Below are 18,356 nucleotides of genomic sequence, written 5' to 3'. Positions count from 1 at the left end.
AAACTCTTCCACACCAGGTATGTGGAAATACACCTTTTTGTTCCTGCAGTCTAAGGTGGCATAATGAGCTGCCAACCAGTCCATCCCCAGGATTACATCGAAATCCATTACTGGTAGAGGAACCAAGTCTGCTGGGAGGATCTTTCCATCCACTACCACTGGGCTACCCGGAAATACCATGTCTACTTCTATGTTGTCACTAAGTGGGGTAGCTACTGACAAAGGGCACTCTAACGTTGTAGGGTTTCTACCCAACCTCATGGCAAACACAGGGGAGACAAATGAGTGCGTAGCACCCGGATCTATCAAAACACGAGCCTCATAAGAACAGACCAGAAGAATACCTGCCACAACTGCATTTGAAGCTTGAGCATCCTGGTGAGTCAGGGTGAAAACTCGAGCTTGTCCCCTACCCTGAGTGGCAGAACCCTGATACTGACTTCTACCTCCTGATCTGCCTCCAATTCCACGTCCCCCTTGTCCTCGGCCCTGTTGGCCACTGAACTGACTGCCTGCCATGTTGGAAGCACCCGGATACAATTGTCGAGGAACATTTGCAACAGAACCCTGTGACCCCATCTGTGGCTCATCAAAGCAGGGCGATCTCTAGCAAAGTGGCGGTTGGCCACACACAAGCATACTCGACCCCATCAAACAAGGTCTGAATGTCCTCTTCCACACTGTGCACACGGTGCCATAGAGGATCTGAACGAGCGAATCGCTTGCCTGAATCGTACCTGCTGGATCCGCACAGTGCGAACCCTCGGGATTTGTGTCTAAAACCACTCCTCTTATTTCTGCTTCTTCCTCTGTAAGTAGTTTGGCCACCACTATCCATAGTACCCATGTGGGGAACACCTGAAGAACCCTCGCTCTGTTTTCTTTGCTCTTCCGCTATCATCCACAGCATAGCTAACCTCAATCTATCTGGCTCGATCCACCACCACATCAAAAGACTGATCAGACATCATGGCCAGGTTCACATACCTCCTGTCAAGCCCCTTTAGGAATCTTTTCACCTTCATCTTTCAGTAGCTACTTTGTAGGGCATATCTGCTCAATTCGAAATTGCAGAGCATATTCATCTACTGCACTGCCATTCTGTCTTAAGGCCTCAAAGGCCCACTGCTTCTGATCTCTGAAGCTTTCTGGCACAAACCGATTGATAAAAAGTTCCACAAACTGAGCCCATGTCAAACCCTCCATCCGAGGTAACACGTAGTCATTCATCCATTGCCTAGGCATGGGCCCCATGACGTGCTGCATACATTCTATCAATCTTCTATCACCAATCGTAATTTCTGCTCGCCGCGAGAATCCAAAACCGATATGCGCGTCGACACATCATAAGTACCGCACCAACTTCTTGAAGTTTATGATCCGCTTGTAAGATTCCTCTCTTGGTGCGGTGGATCGCTGCTTTGTGGAGGATGGACCATATCTTGAGCCATCATGTCGATGGTTCTCTGCACCGCCTAGAGTAGCCGCCATGGGGTCCATGGGACCTGTGCCATAAAGGACTGCTCTCAGATCTGGGTTGGTGCTCCTCTACTTGAGCGACTCTAGGCCTCCTACCCCGCCTCCTGGCAAAGCGCCTCATCCTGTGCCGACACTTCGTCGGGCACATCTGGTTCTGGTGCAGTGGCAGCTCTCCTGCTTCTACGCATTTTCCTGAAATTCAGCAGCATTAGCCCACAAAATTCAAAACTGCACATTATACAGCTCTATAGACTCATATTTATACATAACATATGGAGCAGAAACTAGAAGCAAAGATGACAATGCAAGACGAATGTGGACCCTATATTTCCGCATGTGACTCCTATTAGACTCTTCCCAACACTTTAGACAACATTCCCTAAGAATCTGGAGCCTAAGCTCTGATACCACATTTGTCACGACCCAACCTATGGGCCGGACCGGCACTAGGACCTGGGCCAGCCTAAAGCCCCCGAGGCCCGTAGTAAGCCTTAACTATTCATTAACCCAACTCTAAGGCCCATTTGGGCCCAATTTCAAGAAAACAAACGGACAGAGTCCGGCCATAAATTGGACTTTCCAACGGGAGTTTTGACTCACCCGACTGTAAACACAATAAATACTCAATTGGGGAGCTCAGCTCACCCTCCACATACTCATCAACATAAAATAAATGGGAGCTCAGCTCCCTCATCCAATCCATCAACATGCATAACATATTTAAGTTTACAGGTCCAACATGATAAAAATATTACAGACCAATTTCAAATAAATACTGCTAACACATGCGGAAATTCTAGGAGTAATTAAAATTACACAATATTGATAAACAACCTGCGAGGTAGAAAAGCAGGTTAACCCAGAACAAAATATCCTCCTGTGGCCTGTAAAAATTTTTGAACAGGAGTGAGCGTTCGACTCAGAGAGTAAAATATCAATCTTAACTATAATCTCTATAACTATCTGAAACTAATGCAACCTGTAGAGTGAAATGCAACATCAACACCATATTCACATCATAGCATCAAAAAGGTAATTTGGAGCACTCACACACCCTGTAACATCATTCATAGTATATGGGAGCTGATCCCCTATACAGCTCTCTTAAATCCAATCTGGTGCCAGCGAAGAACTCAGCTCGGACTTCCACTTAAATACCAAATCGGGGTCCCAGCGAAGAACTCAAGCCGTGTCTACCCCGAAGGACCGGGTCCCAGCGAAGAACTCAAGCCGTGTCTACCCGTCCTATCCATAGTCCACACCACATCACACGCACGCCAACGCACGCACACTGCTCCAAATTACCACAACAACACTCATGGCACATTAACAGTTATCAATGCAACATAATTCGTGCCTAGAGTTTAACTACATAAATATATGCATATAAGTGATGCATGGGCATGCTGAACATATAATAATATCGAAATTACAGTTAAAATTAATATTTTACTCACAGACTTGACGACAAATCACTGTGGTGGCTGGGCGGAGGAAGAAGGCTGTCCCGGCTCACCTGACAATCATATTACAATCATTTAATACAAATGACTCAATACAAATCAAGAAAAGACCCAAATACGTCCTAAGTCGTGCCGAAAATCCTAGTGAGTCCCCCCTATACCTAGGACCTAACCAACCTAAAAAAGGGTTCAAAACACACTTCTATACTCACAATCCATATATCCACAACTCAGTCATATCACACAGCCCCTCCTGGGCCCACCAAACCAATCATTCATCACAATATGTAAAATTTCAATTTAGTCCCTATAATTGACCATTTTTGCAAAAACTGCCCAAATCAACTCTAAAAATTCTAAAACTTTGCCCCGCGGTCCTTAGCAATATTACTAAGCTATTGCAAAAAGAATCGTAATTTTCTAAGCTACTACGAATATTTTATGGATTTTTAATCCTATTTAAGCACTAGAAAATTACGTAAAAACAAGGTTCGGGTTTACCTTTGCCGATTCCGACTTCGGGGACGCGCTCGGGACGTCTGACAATGGGGGGGTAGGCAAAATCTCGGCCCAATTCGGAGACTTTTCCAGCAGTGCATGCGCCTAATTTCGCAGACCTTGGCCAATCGTCGAATTTCCGCGAAATGAGAATACCTACACGAAGCCCATAACACGGGGGTTAGTACATAAATTTTTCAGAATTTTCTAAGCTCATTTAATGCTCGAAAATACACTGCGAATTTCCGTGGGACCCACCGAAAAACGTTGTCGGAAAATTTTGAAATTAATATCCAGCGAAGCCCTCGTCGAGTGGAGCGTGCTGGTAGCCTCGGTTTTCTCGTGGGATTCACGGTTTTCGAGAAATCTAGCCCAAAAGTCGAAATGGGCGAAAATCTTCCCGAGCAAAAATCGGACAATCCGCTCGATGGATTTCGGCGTTCTTGGTGTCTATGGAAAGCTCTCGCCGAGTAGATGATTTTGGACACAAGACCCGGTCCAATCGGTGGCCGGATCGGCCGGATTTGGCCGGAGAAACTGGAGCGACGCGCGCGCGCAGGGGAGAGGAGGAGAGAGAAGAAAGAGAAAAGAGAGAGACGCGCGCGGGAGAAGAAAAAGGAAAGGGGGCCGGTTCGATTCGACCGGTCCGGTTCGATTCGGCCGGTTCGATTCGAAATACAAAATTTTGAATTTTTTACTCTGCCTCGGGACCGAAAACGAGGTCCAAAAATTCCGAAAAAATTTCAGAAAATTCAGAAAAATACGTAGACTCCAAATATATTTTTAGTTTTGCCACGTGGTCTTTAAATTAATTTTTAAAAATCATCAAAGTTTATATTTTCGGAAAATCGAACCCGATTTTTAAAATCCGAAAAATCTCAAAAAAATTCCTAAAATTTAAATAAAATTTAAATATCAAAAATACTCATAATTAATAAAATTTTGGGGTGTTACAGAATGTATGGTTAGTTAGAGTGGCCAACCAACTAATTATGCATGAAAACATATTACTAATTTAAGATAATTTGAGTACATAATAGTTTGAATAATCTGATTACAAGTGATACATAATGATTTATTTTATTATAAAGATGAGTGTCTAGGTTGAACGAACCATGCTAAATGAGTTTATTATATTAAATTAGGATGTCTTTTTAATGATTAATGCTACTATTAAACTTAATTATAACCTACTCTAGTCTTAGATTGAGTATGATGGTAAGGGATTAATTATAGGATACTTCCTGATTAATCTAATATGTAAGGAAAGATAAGGAAGTTGTTAACTTCTATAACCAATTTACTCAATAGAATAAATTTGCATATTTAGTTAATAATTAATACATGTTACATGATGGATACACCCTTTCTACTGAATTTATTGCAATCTGATTGAATTGAGTATTCATAAGTGTCATTAGCCTTAATTTATATTCTAGTATTATTAGTTTAGCTTCAGTAGTTTAGCAAATACCAATCAAAATCCCCTTTATTTTACTTTGCATATTTAGTTTGATAGATTATGTATTTATTTTATCTGTTTTAAGTTCCTTTTTTTTTTATGTCTCTAAGATCTGTTTTCTTATTTGCATTTACTCATTCCCTATGAAATCGATATCTGCTTACCCTATATCCAAGTAGGTTTTAATTGGTGCATTCGGTACACATCAATACACTAATCTAAATGTAAATATTTAGTTTAATAATTATTAAACTATTCTCATGCAAAATCAAGCTTATAATAATTGCATAGCAGAGCTAAGAAATTGAGTCAATGGGTTCAGAAACAATTATTTTGTTCAATTTAGAGGAAAATATTATATACAACAATAAACTATTTATTGCAATATAATAATGCATGTAAAATTTTATTATATAATTACAATTGAATAAAAAAATAATTTTATAAAATAATAAATTTTTGTTATAATCTTAAATTTACTATTGTACTAAATGAGTTTTCATTTCTTAAAAGTGTATGCTCGCTTTATTATTAATGCTATTTTTTTTTAAATATATGTAATCAAAAAATTATTTCATAATTGATTTTTTATTTGATTTCATAAACGAGTTTCGTCACGTTAGAATAGAACATAAACTATAAAATAAAAAATAAAAATTTAACTTATGATACTAAAATTTTCCACTAGTTTTATTAGCATAGAAATGGAAAAGACAAAAAACAAAGTCAATATGTGAAGAAAGAGAAAAAAAAAAAAGAAGAAGAATAGGGATAATTGCAAATAAAAAATTGAACTTTCTAAAATTTTGCAATTCTACCCCTAACTTTAAAATTACCAATTAAATCCTAAATTTTGACATAAGTTACAATTGTATTCTACCATTTGTTGCACCGTTAATGGGGTAATGGCGTGCCACATAAGACACCAGCTTAGCACCACATAAAATAGGAATAATTGCAAAAAAAAAAAAAAACCCTGAAATTTCCAAATTATTGTAATTTTATCCCACTTTAAAAATTATCAATTAAACTCTAAGCTTTAAAAGGAGTTGCAATTGCACCTTATCGTTTGTTACATTGTTAAATGGGATAACAACATGCTTAAAAATCTGTAATATTCAAGTTGTCATCTTCATTGAGAAAAAGATTTTCCGACTTCAAATCATGGTGATAAATGGTACGACTGTGATAAAAATCAATTGTAGATATTAACTACTAGAAATAACAATAATTCCCTTTTGATTTGCTCCATCATATCGGCCTTAATCATCTTCCATTTGCTAGCACCTTGATCGCTATGCTTTCTTTCCCGTTTGCAAATTGCGAGCATGGTAGACCTTATAAAAGTGCTACGTCCCATCATCTGGCCGAGCTCGTATCTCCCATAGAACAGAGTTGAGTGAACATCTCTATACTTTTCTGCCATGGATATACACAAAGAGAGAGAGATTAGCTATACAGACGATTTTATTCAAAGAGAATATGAAATCTGTAGGTGTAAGTACAGAAACAAGAACTTTTGAGCAAAAAATTAAAAAGGGGTGCGCTTGTGCAGTCTTCTAGATTGGTAATGGTTAACATGGTGCTCAACTGGAGTCCTACGTGACACACCGTTACCCCCCTTTAATAGTATAATAAACAGTATGGTGTAATTACAATTCCTTTCAAAGGTTAGGTTTAATTGGTAATTTTCAATATTTAGGTAGAATTGCAACAATTTAAAAGTTTTTCTTTTTGGCAATTACTTAGGTTGACATGACATTGAGTTAGCGTTGTAGGTGGCACGCTGTTATCCCATTAACGCTACAATAAATGATAAAGATACAATTACAACTCCTTTTAAAGTTTTGGGTTTAATTGGTAATTTTCAAGGTTTGAGGTAGAATTACAAAAATTTAGAAAGTTTAGATTTTTTTTTTTTGACAATTATTTTAAAAGGAAAAAATTGTGACTCTATGGAGATAATATGAAAAGAGAAGTTAGAAGAGATGAAAGTTATAAAATGAAAATTTAGAGAAGAAAGCTAGTATTTTAGAATTTTAGTAAACAAATTTTCATTTTAGTAGGTTTTATTATTTATTTTAAAATATTAAAATAATATGTGTTTAGGGTAAGTTTTCAACAAATCTAAATTTATTAAATATAATAATATTTTAAAAATTTTAATGGAGTTAAAAATTTATTTTATTGAGACATATATATGTGTGTGTGAAAATTTTATTTTTAAAAAGATTGAGTGGGATCAATTGATTCATCCGCCCTAGTCTTATATAAAAACTGAATATATCAACTCTTAAATTAAATATTTATATCAAAATTTATATAGTATAATTAATTTTATATAAATTTTAATATAAATGTTTTTAAAGTAAAATAAACTTCATTATGATAAATCATTTAGGATAGCATTAGAAATAAAATTAGAAGAGACTGGAACTTATTCCTTCACACCAAACATAAAATTAATTATAATTGCGAATAAATCAACCAAAAAAAATCGCTAATCATGCTAAAAAAAAAATACAATTCGCTAATTGTTTTAAAGACAAAAGAATACGGGACAAGCCTCATTCGATGAAGACGTACCACCAATAATGCTAATATTAAAAGTGTTAAATTAATTCGTCTTATTTAAAATTTTTATATTATATTTTAAAAATAATTAAATCTTTTAAATTATAATAAAATATTTTTTAATTTAATTAAATTATCATTAATTTTATTTATAATATAAATTTAAAAAAATTATGAAAATAATTAATATTTAATAAAATAAGAATAAAATTAAAAAAAATAATATTTATTAATTTTTTTTAAAATAATAAATAATTTTACATAAAATAATTTTTGAAAAATGATAAATGAAGGGTGGACAGAAGAAAGTTTTGTTTTTTTTATTTTTATTTTTTGTAAACTTTGCCGCCAAATGGACCGACCCAATCAAATATTCAATACCCACTTGTCCAGATAAATTTTTTCAACCTAACTCTTCATCTCGCGGTCAACATCTGAAACATCTACTTGGATCACAACGATATTCCAATTCATCAAACGAAGGCAGAGCAGAGCTCATCATTCTTATAACGAGCACTGCCACACGAGAACACAAGCACGCGGTAGTATTTGTACCGTATAGACAAAAAAAATCTAGCATTAAGGTTTCATCAGTCATCAATTCGAATTTGCCCGAAATTCCCATTCCCATTTCCATTTCAGTTCTTTCAAAAAAAAAAAAAAAAAGCTTCTTTTTCTCATTTGCTGTTTCTGTTTCTGTTTCTGTTTCTGTTTCGATTAACAAAAGAACCCCACAAACCAGAGAGAAAAAAATATAAAGGAAAACAAGAGTTAGCTGTCTCGATCATATTCTTCGTTCTGGTCTTGGATCCACAGCAGCCAACTACGATCAATAAAAGGTAATAATTTTGCTTTAAGTTTGATTTTTTGTTCGTTAAGAAATTGGATATTGTTTTGATCTGATTCTTTTTGGTGGTTGTCTATGTTGGTATTTTCAGTTTCACAGATGTTGATGATTTCTTGTTTTTAAAGTTTTTCACTTTTTCAATTTGAGATGTGTTTTTGGGTTCTTGATTTTTGATGTTCCCAAAGTGAATATCCATGTATTTTAAGACTTTTTTGGGCTTCAAATTATATTGTTTATGATTACGTGCTAAAGTTTGTATTGGCTTCTTAAGCTTCTGAAGCTGGAATTTTTATCCACCTTCCTTATTTTATTATTTTTTTAATTATTTGTATTGCAATTCTTAGCTAAGGATGTATCCTTGAGATTCAACTTTCAGTAGGATTAGCATGCCATGAATGTGAATCATTTCTTGGTTTCTTTTCTACTGAACCTTTTATGGAATAAGTGTAATTAGATCCAATCGGAAGTGGGTTTAATCTCTAGGGATGGGAAAAACTATTATATTCCAGAATATCAATGTAATTTCTTCTTTTCCCTTTTTTTGTTCTTTTATTTTCAGGTTATAAACCCAATTTGCGATTATTATACGGATATTCTGTTGAAGTTCCTCAAGTTAATCGCTCAGCAAGTTCATTACAGCTTTCTTGAGTTCTACTTTGAAAGGGGGAACCTAGGGAATGCTGCATGATGTGCCTGAATGTTTGGAACTCTGTCACTGATGCCCATAAGTTAGTGGCATTGCAAGACTTGCCTTTTGTTGTCCTTGATGAGACTAGATTCTTAGATTGTACTTCCTCATTCGCATGTTCTGCTGAAGAGCAATATGAGCCTGCAACTCTTTACAAATTTCCTGTCTTGTTAATGCGTGATCTATGTGAAGACGGTTGAGCTGCTTCTACTGCGCGTAACTCTTATGTTTTGTGGATTATATATGTAGCGTATTGGTGGGATAGAATAGTTGAGATTATTGAATTTGCAATTTTGGCCTGTGATGGAAAATAAACCCAGTATCTTGACACAAAAATATGAGATAGGGAGATTGCTTGGCCAAGGCACCTTTGCAAAGGTTTATTATGCAAGGAGTATCAGAACGTATCAAAGTGTGGCAATTAAGGTGATTGACAAAGAGAAGATTTTAAGGGTAGCGCTTGTTGATCAGATCAAGAGGGAAATATCTGTGATGAGAATTGTTAGACACCCTAATATTGTGCAGCTTTATGAGGTCATGGCAACCAAAAGTAAGATTTACTTTGTAATGGAGTATTGTAAAGGTGGTGAACTCTTTAACAAGGTTGCTAAAGGAAAGCTAAAGGAGGATGTTGCATGCAAGTATTTTCAACAGTTGATCAATGCAGTTGATTTCTGCCACAGCAGGGGTGTTTATCATCGAGACATTAAGCCAGAAAACCTATTGTTGGATGAGAATGAGAATCTAAAGATAAGTGACTTTGGGTTAAGTGCACTTGCTGAATCCAAACACCAAGATGGACTACTCCATACAACTTGTGGGACACCTGCATACGTAGCTCCGGAAGTGATCAACAGGAAAGGCTATGATGGGGCGAAAGCTGATATATGGTCTTGTGGTGTGGTTTTATTTGTTCTACTGGCAGGTTATCTTCCATTTCATGATTCAAACTTGATGGAGATGTACAGAAAAATTGGCAAAGCTGAGTTCAAATGCCCTAATTGGTTTCCTCAAGAAGCTCGTAGGCTGCTGTTTAAGATGCTTGATCCAAGCCCCACTACTAGGATTTCCATGGATAAGATAAAAGAAAGTTCTTGGTATAGAAAAGGATTGAACTCTAAACAGAAGAAAACTGAAACAGAAAGTCAGGATGTTTTGGACAGGAATGGTTCTGGCCCTTCTGAGAATAGCAGCATGTCTTTGGAGGCAAAGCATGAGTCAGTCGAACCTCCAAAGTTAAATGCTTTTGATATCATTTCTCTTTCAGCTGGGTTTAATCTCTCTGGATTATTTGATGAAAATTCTCAACTGAGAGAAGCAAGATTTACTTCTGTGCAACCTGCATCGGTCATCATATCTAAACTTGAAGATGTTGCCAAGCGTCTAAGGCTGAAGATCATGAAGAAGGAAGCAGGTTTGCTGAAAATGGAAGGACTACAGGAGGGTAGAAAAGGGCCCTTATCCATTGATGCAGAGATCTTTGAGGTCACTCCGAATTTTTATTTGGTAGAGGTGAAGAAATCTAGCGGAGATACAATGGAATATCAGAAGGTATTGAAAGAGGATATAAAGCCTGCTCTCCAAGATATTGTTTGGGTTTGGCAAAGCGAGCAACTACAGCAGCCCCAGCAGCAGCAACAAGAACAAGAAACTACATTAGCAGCAGCTGCAGCAATGACATAGTAGACTAGACTAGCAGTGTTTTCCTTGTTTGCTTATCCCATTCTCGAAGTGCTTGTGTTTTAATGATGACTTATGGTTGTGTGTCCACGTTCATTAAGTGCTCATTTTTTTTTTTCCAACTTAGTGTTTGTCTATGTGAGTATTAGATCCCACCTAAATGAATTTGCTTGTATTTGGTTTGTTGTGAACAAGGACTTACTGTTAAAGCAGTGATCTTCTGTTTCTGTAATCTTGATGTGATTCTTTTTTATGCATTCTGTATGCATTGAAAAGGTATAATTATTTATGTCCAACAAAGGGATTGCCTGGCAGCTAACGCTGATCTTGGTAAGAGTAGAAGGATCAGTCTAGTTAATATTATGCTGTTGGGTATTTTAGGTCCTGTCGAAAGACTGAAATGTGGCCAACTCTGTCACATACCAATGGTAACAAGCATTATGTTTTCTCTATTTAAAGATCTACTGTTGAAAAACTTCATCCTTCTTTGGTATCTTTTAATTTGCTGCACCTGCTGTCTTTGTGCTACAAAATTCTACCTTGGTTCCTGGGCTGTAGTTAATCCATTTTTTTTTTGTTCCAGCAGGAAATCTTCCATCTTGGAAATCATAATGTTAAAAATGTGTTCTCAATGAACCACTAGAGAAAGTCTTGTGTGGCACCAGTTCTGTGGTTCATGGATTAAGAAAATTGCTAAGCAAGTGTGATGTCCTTTTTGGGACCAGAAACATAAAGCGAGCTTTGATTCACAAGATTACCAACAAGCACTGCATTGGAATATATACACAGTGCAGTTCACATGTCCAGATATGCAGTTTTGCAGATGAATGTCTTCAAGTTCTTCTGCAAATACGACACTTGTTACCTCATCTTGCCAATATTAGTTCTCATGTAAATTGTCTTATGGTGGTTATACAGTTTGAGGTTTCACCTTCCTGGTTTTTGGTGAGGATATTTAGTGATGAATCTCCTGAGTTCACATGCCTCTTACCTACCAGGCTTTGTAAAAAAGTTGCAAGAGGGTGAAATTTGATAGCCAGGCTTCATTGTTTTGGATAAAAATAAAGAAAGCAATGCGGCAATCATGTGATTTGATAGCCATTGGTCCCCAATGTTTTATGGCTAATAATATTTCCAGATGTCTTCCTTCCTACACAACCTAAAGATTTACAGATACCTCTGCCTTCTATTTCTCCATTAGTCTTTTTCTTCTGCCTTCTACATCCATGGCATGAAGACAAAGTATCTGATTAAAGCTAAGGTTCCATTTAGACTGATATGTATTTAATATAAATATGAATTTGAATTTGTCTTCTGAAATAAAAAATTGCAAATTTAACATGATACTAGATTCAAATATCTTATCATTTGAAATTCATATCCATCCAAATTGATTTCTCAAAATAATTTGAAGCTGCAATCCATTGCAACTCACACAAAATGAAAGACACTTCGTTTTCAGCACTTCTCTTGATGTAACATGCTCAACCTGACTAACCTAAATACTGTACTCTGCACATATTTACTCAAAACATAAACAGCCACAGATAAATCTAAAAGCAAAATATGGATAAGAAAAGTTTCTGACTGTTATAATAATACTACAATCTACACAATCCATATTGAAACACTTCATTTATTATTCCCATTATTTGTTTTACTTATTATGTCCAACACTGAATAATTTGACAAATTAATAGGGAGATTTCATCAAGTCAATGATCTCATCAGTACTTACTCAGGCGCCTATGTCAAGTCAATTATCTCTGGACAAACAGTAGATATTCTTCTCTTCTTTATGCTTGACCTAATTTTGAATCCTGAAGATGGGGATAACAAATCTATAACCTCAATTTCTTGTGGGGAAGTATAATTGTGAATCGGATGTGGATCTTTATCAGATTCCTCTCTAAATCTTTTCCCATTCAACCAATCCAAATCAGAAATGTTCTTATTCATCGATGTTAATCCATCATCAGAAAAGTCAGTAAAAGGGGATGATGCCGAACCCACTAGTGCATGATCAACTTCTGCAGTAGGAGGATAATCTGCAAAAATATTCTTCACAGTTTGCTCTCTCTTGCCATACTCTTTAAACCAACCAAATTTTTCATAAGAATTCTCATCAATGTTATGTGCAATATCCAAACAAATATGAACTGTTGTGTCTGCACACGTTTCTTTTACAGCCTCACTTGTATTGTCACCTTCATTGCATTGTTCAACATTGCTATCTTTGCTGCCAGAACTTTCCTCCCCTTTATGATAGCATGGAAACCCATCCATGGAGTGAGATTGGATCTCTGTCATGTTCGCTTCTACAGTGCCATTAATATTGGCAGCGTTATCATATTCTTCCTTGTCATCAAATACATATTCAGCATCCGTGAATTCCAACAAAGTCTCATCTGTTTCAGTATAACAAGGAAGCTCATCAATGGGGCAAACCTGGACCTTCATGTGCTCTGGCAAGCTTGGGCAAGCAGCAGAATGCTTTGTGTATTTTGTTGAGAAATAGTTCACGGTAATGTTCAAGCTAATCACAAACAGAGGAACAGTCAGTCTTTGATAAATTTTAACATCAACTCAGAAACAAGGCAACCTATATTTGAAGAAGTCATACCTCCGCCAAGCTGGAAGGTTAAGCATTGTGTATGCAAGTTTAATCTTATTAGCTACCCCTGAGAATGATTTAAAAGTTGCAGCTGCTTGCCTGACAGCTACTGATTCTGTTGGATGCTGCCATGCCCATTCAAACTGCATTTGTATATCCAATTCAACATTTCAATATTTTAGTACAAAGACACATGAGATGAATACACATTTAATACAATTACTTCCATTCTAAAAAACATCAAAACCTGCCCAAGATGTTAGAATTCAATCATAGACAACTTTTTGAAAGATGTTTAGACAAAATAATTTCTTGTTTCCTAGTTATTAAATTCAAAAAGAAAAAAAAAGACTTGTGCATGAATTCCACAGAACCACAAGTATTATTTGCTTTTAAGAAAAAAAAAAAAAGCTAAAATAAAAAGCCAGTTCTTGAACTGGAGATTGCACGTCCGTCAAAAAATTTTCTACAAAACTGCAACACATCTCTCATTTCATACTCTATCAATCAGCAAAAAGCTATTCTACTGCACAAATAAGACACTGCTAAATATTGGTATCCTGACTAGATGAAAATGATAAAGAATACAGGAAGCTGAGACAAAGAGAAAATGGCATAGAATCTTAAATATTCAGCTTGATTCAAAGAATGTCATAAAGAACATCTAAGACAACAGCAACCAAATTACTTAACACAACAGTCTTCACAAGCTTCTGACCACATAGGATTCTAGAAATGCCCTTATAGATTGAATACCGAAAAAAGAAATTTAATTTCAAAGATAATACAAATATATCAGCTGCCAAGAGTAAGATTATTAGAGGTTAATCTTATATTCAAGTACTTCTTATATTAAGGCTGGTAAATATGCTAATGCTCATCATAATGTGGCATCTTATCCATGAAAAAATTGCTTTTAACATTTACTTGTAGCTAGCAAGAAGTGAAAAAGCTAATCAAATTACAAGAATAATGATAACCTGGAGAGCAGATACATTAGTTGGGAAACCAAAAATGCAGAAGACCATTTCCCAAGGTCGCCTTTTCTTGGTTCTAAAAGCTCCACTTCTGATTTCACCATTGTGTTGCCTAATACGACGCCGTGGATTCACTGTAAATCTGAAGAATCCAACCAATTCAACAGATGAAAAGAGCACGAATCATTACACAATCTTATTGGCTGAAAGGTATTACCAGATTCAAGATCAAGAATGCCAAGTCATGAATTTAATAAAATCAAAGAGGCCCTCAAGATCAAAAGTGAAAAAGATCAAGAAACTTAAAATAAAAACAACCATTATTACAAATTAACGAAGAAAATTGTGCAGGTGGAAATGGGTTTCATTTGTTTTGAATAATACTTTAATCGATCTCAATACAGAGATTTAAGAAATTTGATGAATCTCGAATTGAAAGTTAAGAAGCAAAGAACGAACCCTATATAGGTATGGCCTTTGAAGCGAGGGCAGAGGGAAGTCAAGAGATAGCAAGCGTAAAACCCTTTTCCTTGTTTGTTTTTCTCTTCTTCGTTTTCATCTCCATTTTCTTCCCTCGGATTTAGTCTTTCTGCTATTTCCTTTGATGTTCTCTTCCCTGTTACTCTCGGGCATGACTTCCTCTTCCTCATCTCTCTCTCTCTCTCTCTCTCTCTCTCTCTGCGTGTGCGTGTGTTAAGAGGAGTGGGATGCAATTCGACCGTTGCTATGTGGCTTTTATTGGAATTTTCAAAAGGAAGAATTATATTTTGAATAGTTATAGTTAGGGCTGAGCACAATACGGTTCAAATCGAAAAATCGAATCGAATCGATTCAATTTGGTTTAATTGGTTCGATTTTAAAAGTTAATCGGTTCGGTTCGGTTTTAATTTATAAAAATTTCGGTTATTTCGGTTCGATTCGATTTTGAAGAGAAAAAATCGAACCGAACCGAATAGTGATTTATATAGTCAAATCGAACTAAATCGAATCGAATCGATTTTTGAATTAATTTATTTTTATGAAAAATTTATGAATTATATTTAATTTTATATATATTAATTATTTAATTTCATTGATTAATGGTTATTAGGTTCAAACCAAAGTTAAAATTAGACCAAATAACTTGAAAATCAAGTCTAAATTAAAAAATCAATCAAAAATCAAACTGATCGGTTTAAATCGAACCGAACCGAATTAAAGCGGTTCGGTTTGATTCGATTTTTCACTAATTTCGGTTCGGTTCGGTTTCTAAAATTGACGGTTCAATTTTGATAATTTAATTCGGTTCGGTTCGGTTTGAACCGATTGCTCACCCCTAGTTATAGTCTGACATTATTAATAAGTTTTTTTTTTATATATTTCTAAATTTAAATAAATAAGTTTTTATATTTTTAAATTTAGTAGTAAATTAATCTTTGTATTTAAAAATAAAAAAACTTTTATAAAATATATATAAAAATTATTATCCTTGATTAAATTATTAGCTATCTTTCAAATTTTTAGAAAAATAATAAATAAGTCTTTTTTTTGTAAATTTTGAAAAAATTATTTTTGTGAAGCATTTTTCAAAAATAATTTATTTTAAAAAAATATTTTCAAATAAACTTTATATTTTGAAAAAATATTATTTTCATGAAATATTTTCCCACAAAATTATTTCAAAGAATAAAAAATTTAAGAAATTTTAGAAAGAAAATTTTTTTAATATTTAAAATTATGGATCATGCACTTTAAGAAGTTAAAATTTTTATTTAATATTTTGATATAAATATATTTTATTTATTTTTTAAAAAATACAGAAAATAATATTTAAAAAATTATTTGGAAATTTTTTCTTTAAAAAATATTTTTTGAAAAAATTAATTTTTTAGAAAAAAAAAATTTTAAAAATATTAATAAATGATTTAAAATACTAATAACTACAAAACAAAAATTAATCCCTAACTCCAAATTAATTTGGCTCAGCTATACGACTTTTTTTTATAATTTTATTTAAAATTAATTTAATATTAATATTTAAAATTATAAATATTTTAATATTATTTTAAATATTATTTTAAATATTTTTTTTTATCACTAACTTATTACATTCTATCATTCAGTACTTTACGTTTAATATGAAGAATTAAAATTTTTTAATATGATAACTAATATATAAAAAATTATATTTTAATTAAATTTATAATTACTTCTCTAATTAAATTAAAAATTATTAATGTTAATATTTTACATAAATGTTGTTTTTTTTTAATTTGTTAGTGTAAATGCATTTTTAAATATTTTAATTTAATTCCTTTTCATAGTATTAAAATTTTTAATGTAGTAAACAGTATTAAAAATAAGGTTAATTTTATTCATTTCTAAGTTAAACAATTAATTAAAAAAATATTAAAGTTATATATATATATATATATATATATATATATATATATATATATATATATATATATATTGCATATAAATTATTGATTAATCTTGATTTATAATTTCTTAAAACAATGATGAAAAATGTATTCAAATTATAGAATGTTGTAAAATTTTGAGTGAATTCAAATTAAAATAGGATTATATTAATTTTTTATATTACAAAAGCATGCAATAACCTTTTTTATATTTTTATAGAATAAGCTTCACAGCCATTTAATAACATAAATTATACGATTTCTATAAAATAATATAAATTAATGCTTTCATATTAACTTATAATAATTTATAAATTAAAATAACTTATTAACTTATTTAATATGTTTTATAATATTTAAAAAATTTAAGTGTATATTAAAATATGTTTCATATTTATAAATATGTTTTATTTTTATTTATATTTTCAATATATATATATATATATATATATTTTTTTTTAAATAGAATTATAATAGAAAAAGAATTGTTAACATAATAGAAAAGACTTCCGTTTTTTTTTTTTTAACTTTAATGGTTGGTAATATATGTTCTAAATTTTTTTTATTTTAATTGTAATTTTGAAATATTAAAATTTTTAATATTTTAAATAATTTAAAAAATTATAGATATTTTTATCTATTGATAAATTCGTTCCCTCGTTCGTACATTTATATATATTAATATTAGTGTTGGTATATTCGAAGCATATGTATTGTATGTACATCAAATAATTTATAATATATTATTATTTTATTCTTATATAAAAGTACTAACTCAATTTTTTCACACATATTAATATATTTAATTGATTACATATACATATAGTGATGGTATAAGTCTTTTCTTTTTTAATAAAAAGATTTTTACATTTTCTCATTACGGTTAATATTTTGGCTTCCTAAATAATTAAAAAAAATTAGTGAGTTATAGTTATACAAAAATGTTAAAATTTTTATTTATATTATATTATTTATTTCATATCTCATTATTATCAAAATTATTTTTCTTCATTTTTTTTTCATATTTTATGCTATATTTCCGAAATATAATGATTTTAATACTTCATTGTTTTTAAGTGAATTTGTTGAAATAATTAATTTTCTTTCACACTCATCGAAACATTTGCTTTGGAAAAAAAATTTTGAAAATAAGATAAAAAAAAATGAAAATAAAAAAATGTGCTATCACGTCAGTTATTGTAACACCCCCATACTAAGCAGTCTCTATATTCTACTGTTCCGGTGATTAGTGTCAATCTGGATAGTCAGGATGTCTAGAACTATATCTATGTTATCTAGAAAAGCCATAAATAAAGATTAATATAAATCACATGAAGGTGAAATAGAAATAAGAAAAACAAAGCCTAATCGGTTAAATGAGCCGATGTCCCAGCGATGAGTGACCGACCCAGGAATCGACTGCGAGCTTAGTTGTTACCATAAATTCGTGTGGGATTCTATGACACCCCAGGCTTAGGAATAATTGCGAAACTAATGGAAATGTAAAAACCACAAAAAAAGAAAGAAAACAAGTTCAAATAATTGAATCAGCATTCAAGGAGTTACTGAGCACTATTAGAAAAATGAATTAGAACCAATGAAGGGCATTTTGGTCAATTCACTCTCAGAGGTGACTTTTGACCTAAATGTCCATTAAAATTATCACACCTTA

At 33.0% G+C, this 18,356-nt stretch overlaps 2 protein-coding genes and 1 long non-coding RNA gene across 3 annotated transcripts; 1 reads left to right on the top strand and 2 right to left on the bottom strand.

The window, feature by feature from the left end:
• Positions 1-2,099: 2,099 nt before the first annotated feature.
• LOC131171455 (uncharacterized) lies at positions 2,100-3,534 on the bottom strand. The gene is made up of 3 exons (XR_009142123.1): positions 3,444-3,534; positions 2,937-2,995; positions 2,100-2,363 (listed from the first exon to the last, which is right to left on the bottom strand). It is a non-coding gene; the product is annotated as an uncharacterized LOC131171455 (long non-coding RNA).
• Positions 3,535-7,970: 4,436 nt separating this feature from the next.
• LOC110635023 (CBL-interacting serine/threonine-protein kinase 10) lies at positions 7,971-10,923 on the top strand. The gene is made up of 2 exons (XM_021784208.2): positions 7,971-8,315; positions 8,883-10,923. Exon 2 carries the CDS (start codon positions 9,315-9,317, stop codon positions 10,692-10,694), a length of 1,380 nt encoding a protein of 459 aa, XP_021639900.2. The 5' UTR covers positions 7,971-8,315; positions 8,883-9,314; the 3' UTR covers positions 10,695-10,923.
• Positions 10,924-12,258: 1,335 nt separating this feature from the next.
• On the bottom strand, positions 12,259-14,999 carry LOC110635024 (uncharacterized). The gene is made up of 4 exons (XM_021784209.2): positions 14,742-14,999; positions 14,286-14,424; positions 13,315-13,448; positions 12,259-13,227 (listed from the first exon to the last, which is right to left on the bottom strand). The coding sequence occupies exons 1-4, from the start codon at positions 14,930-14,932 to the stop codon at positions 12,438-12,440; spliced, it is 1,254 nt and encodes a 417-aa protein (XP_021639901.2). The 5' UTR covers positions 14,933-14,999; the 3' UTR covers positions 12,259-12,437.
• Between the last annotated feature and the right edge of the window lie 3,357 nt (positions 15,000-18,356).

The sequence above is a fragment of the Hevea brasiliensis genome, chromosome 12 (genome assembly GCF_030052815.1).
Source record: "Hevea brasiliensis isolate MT/VB/25A 57/8 chromosome 12, ASM3005281v1, whole genome shotgun sequence".
Classification (NCBI taxonomy): Eukaryota; Viridiplantae; Streptophyta; class Magnoliopsida; order Malpighiales; family Euphorbiaceae; genus Hevea; species Hevea brasiliensis.
The sequence above is the reverse complement of the archived record's forward strand: the minus strand, read 5'-3'. Positions and strand labels throughout refer to the sequence as shown.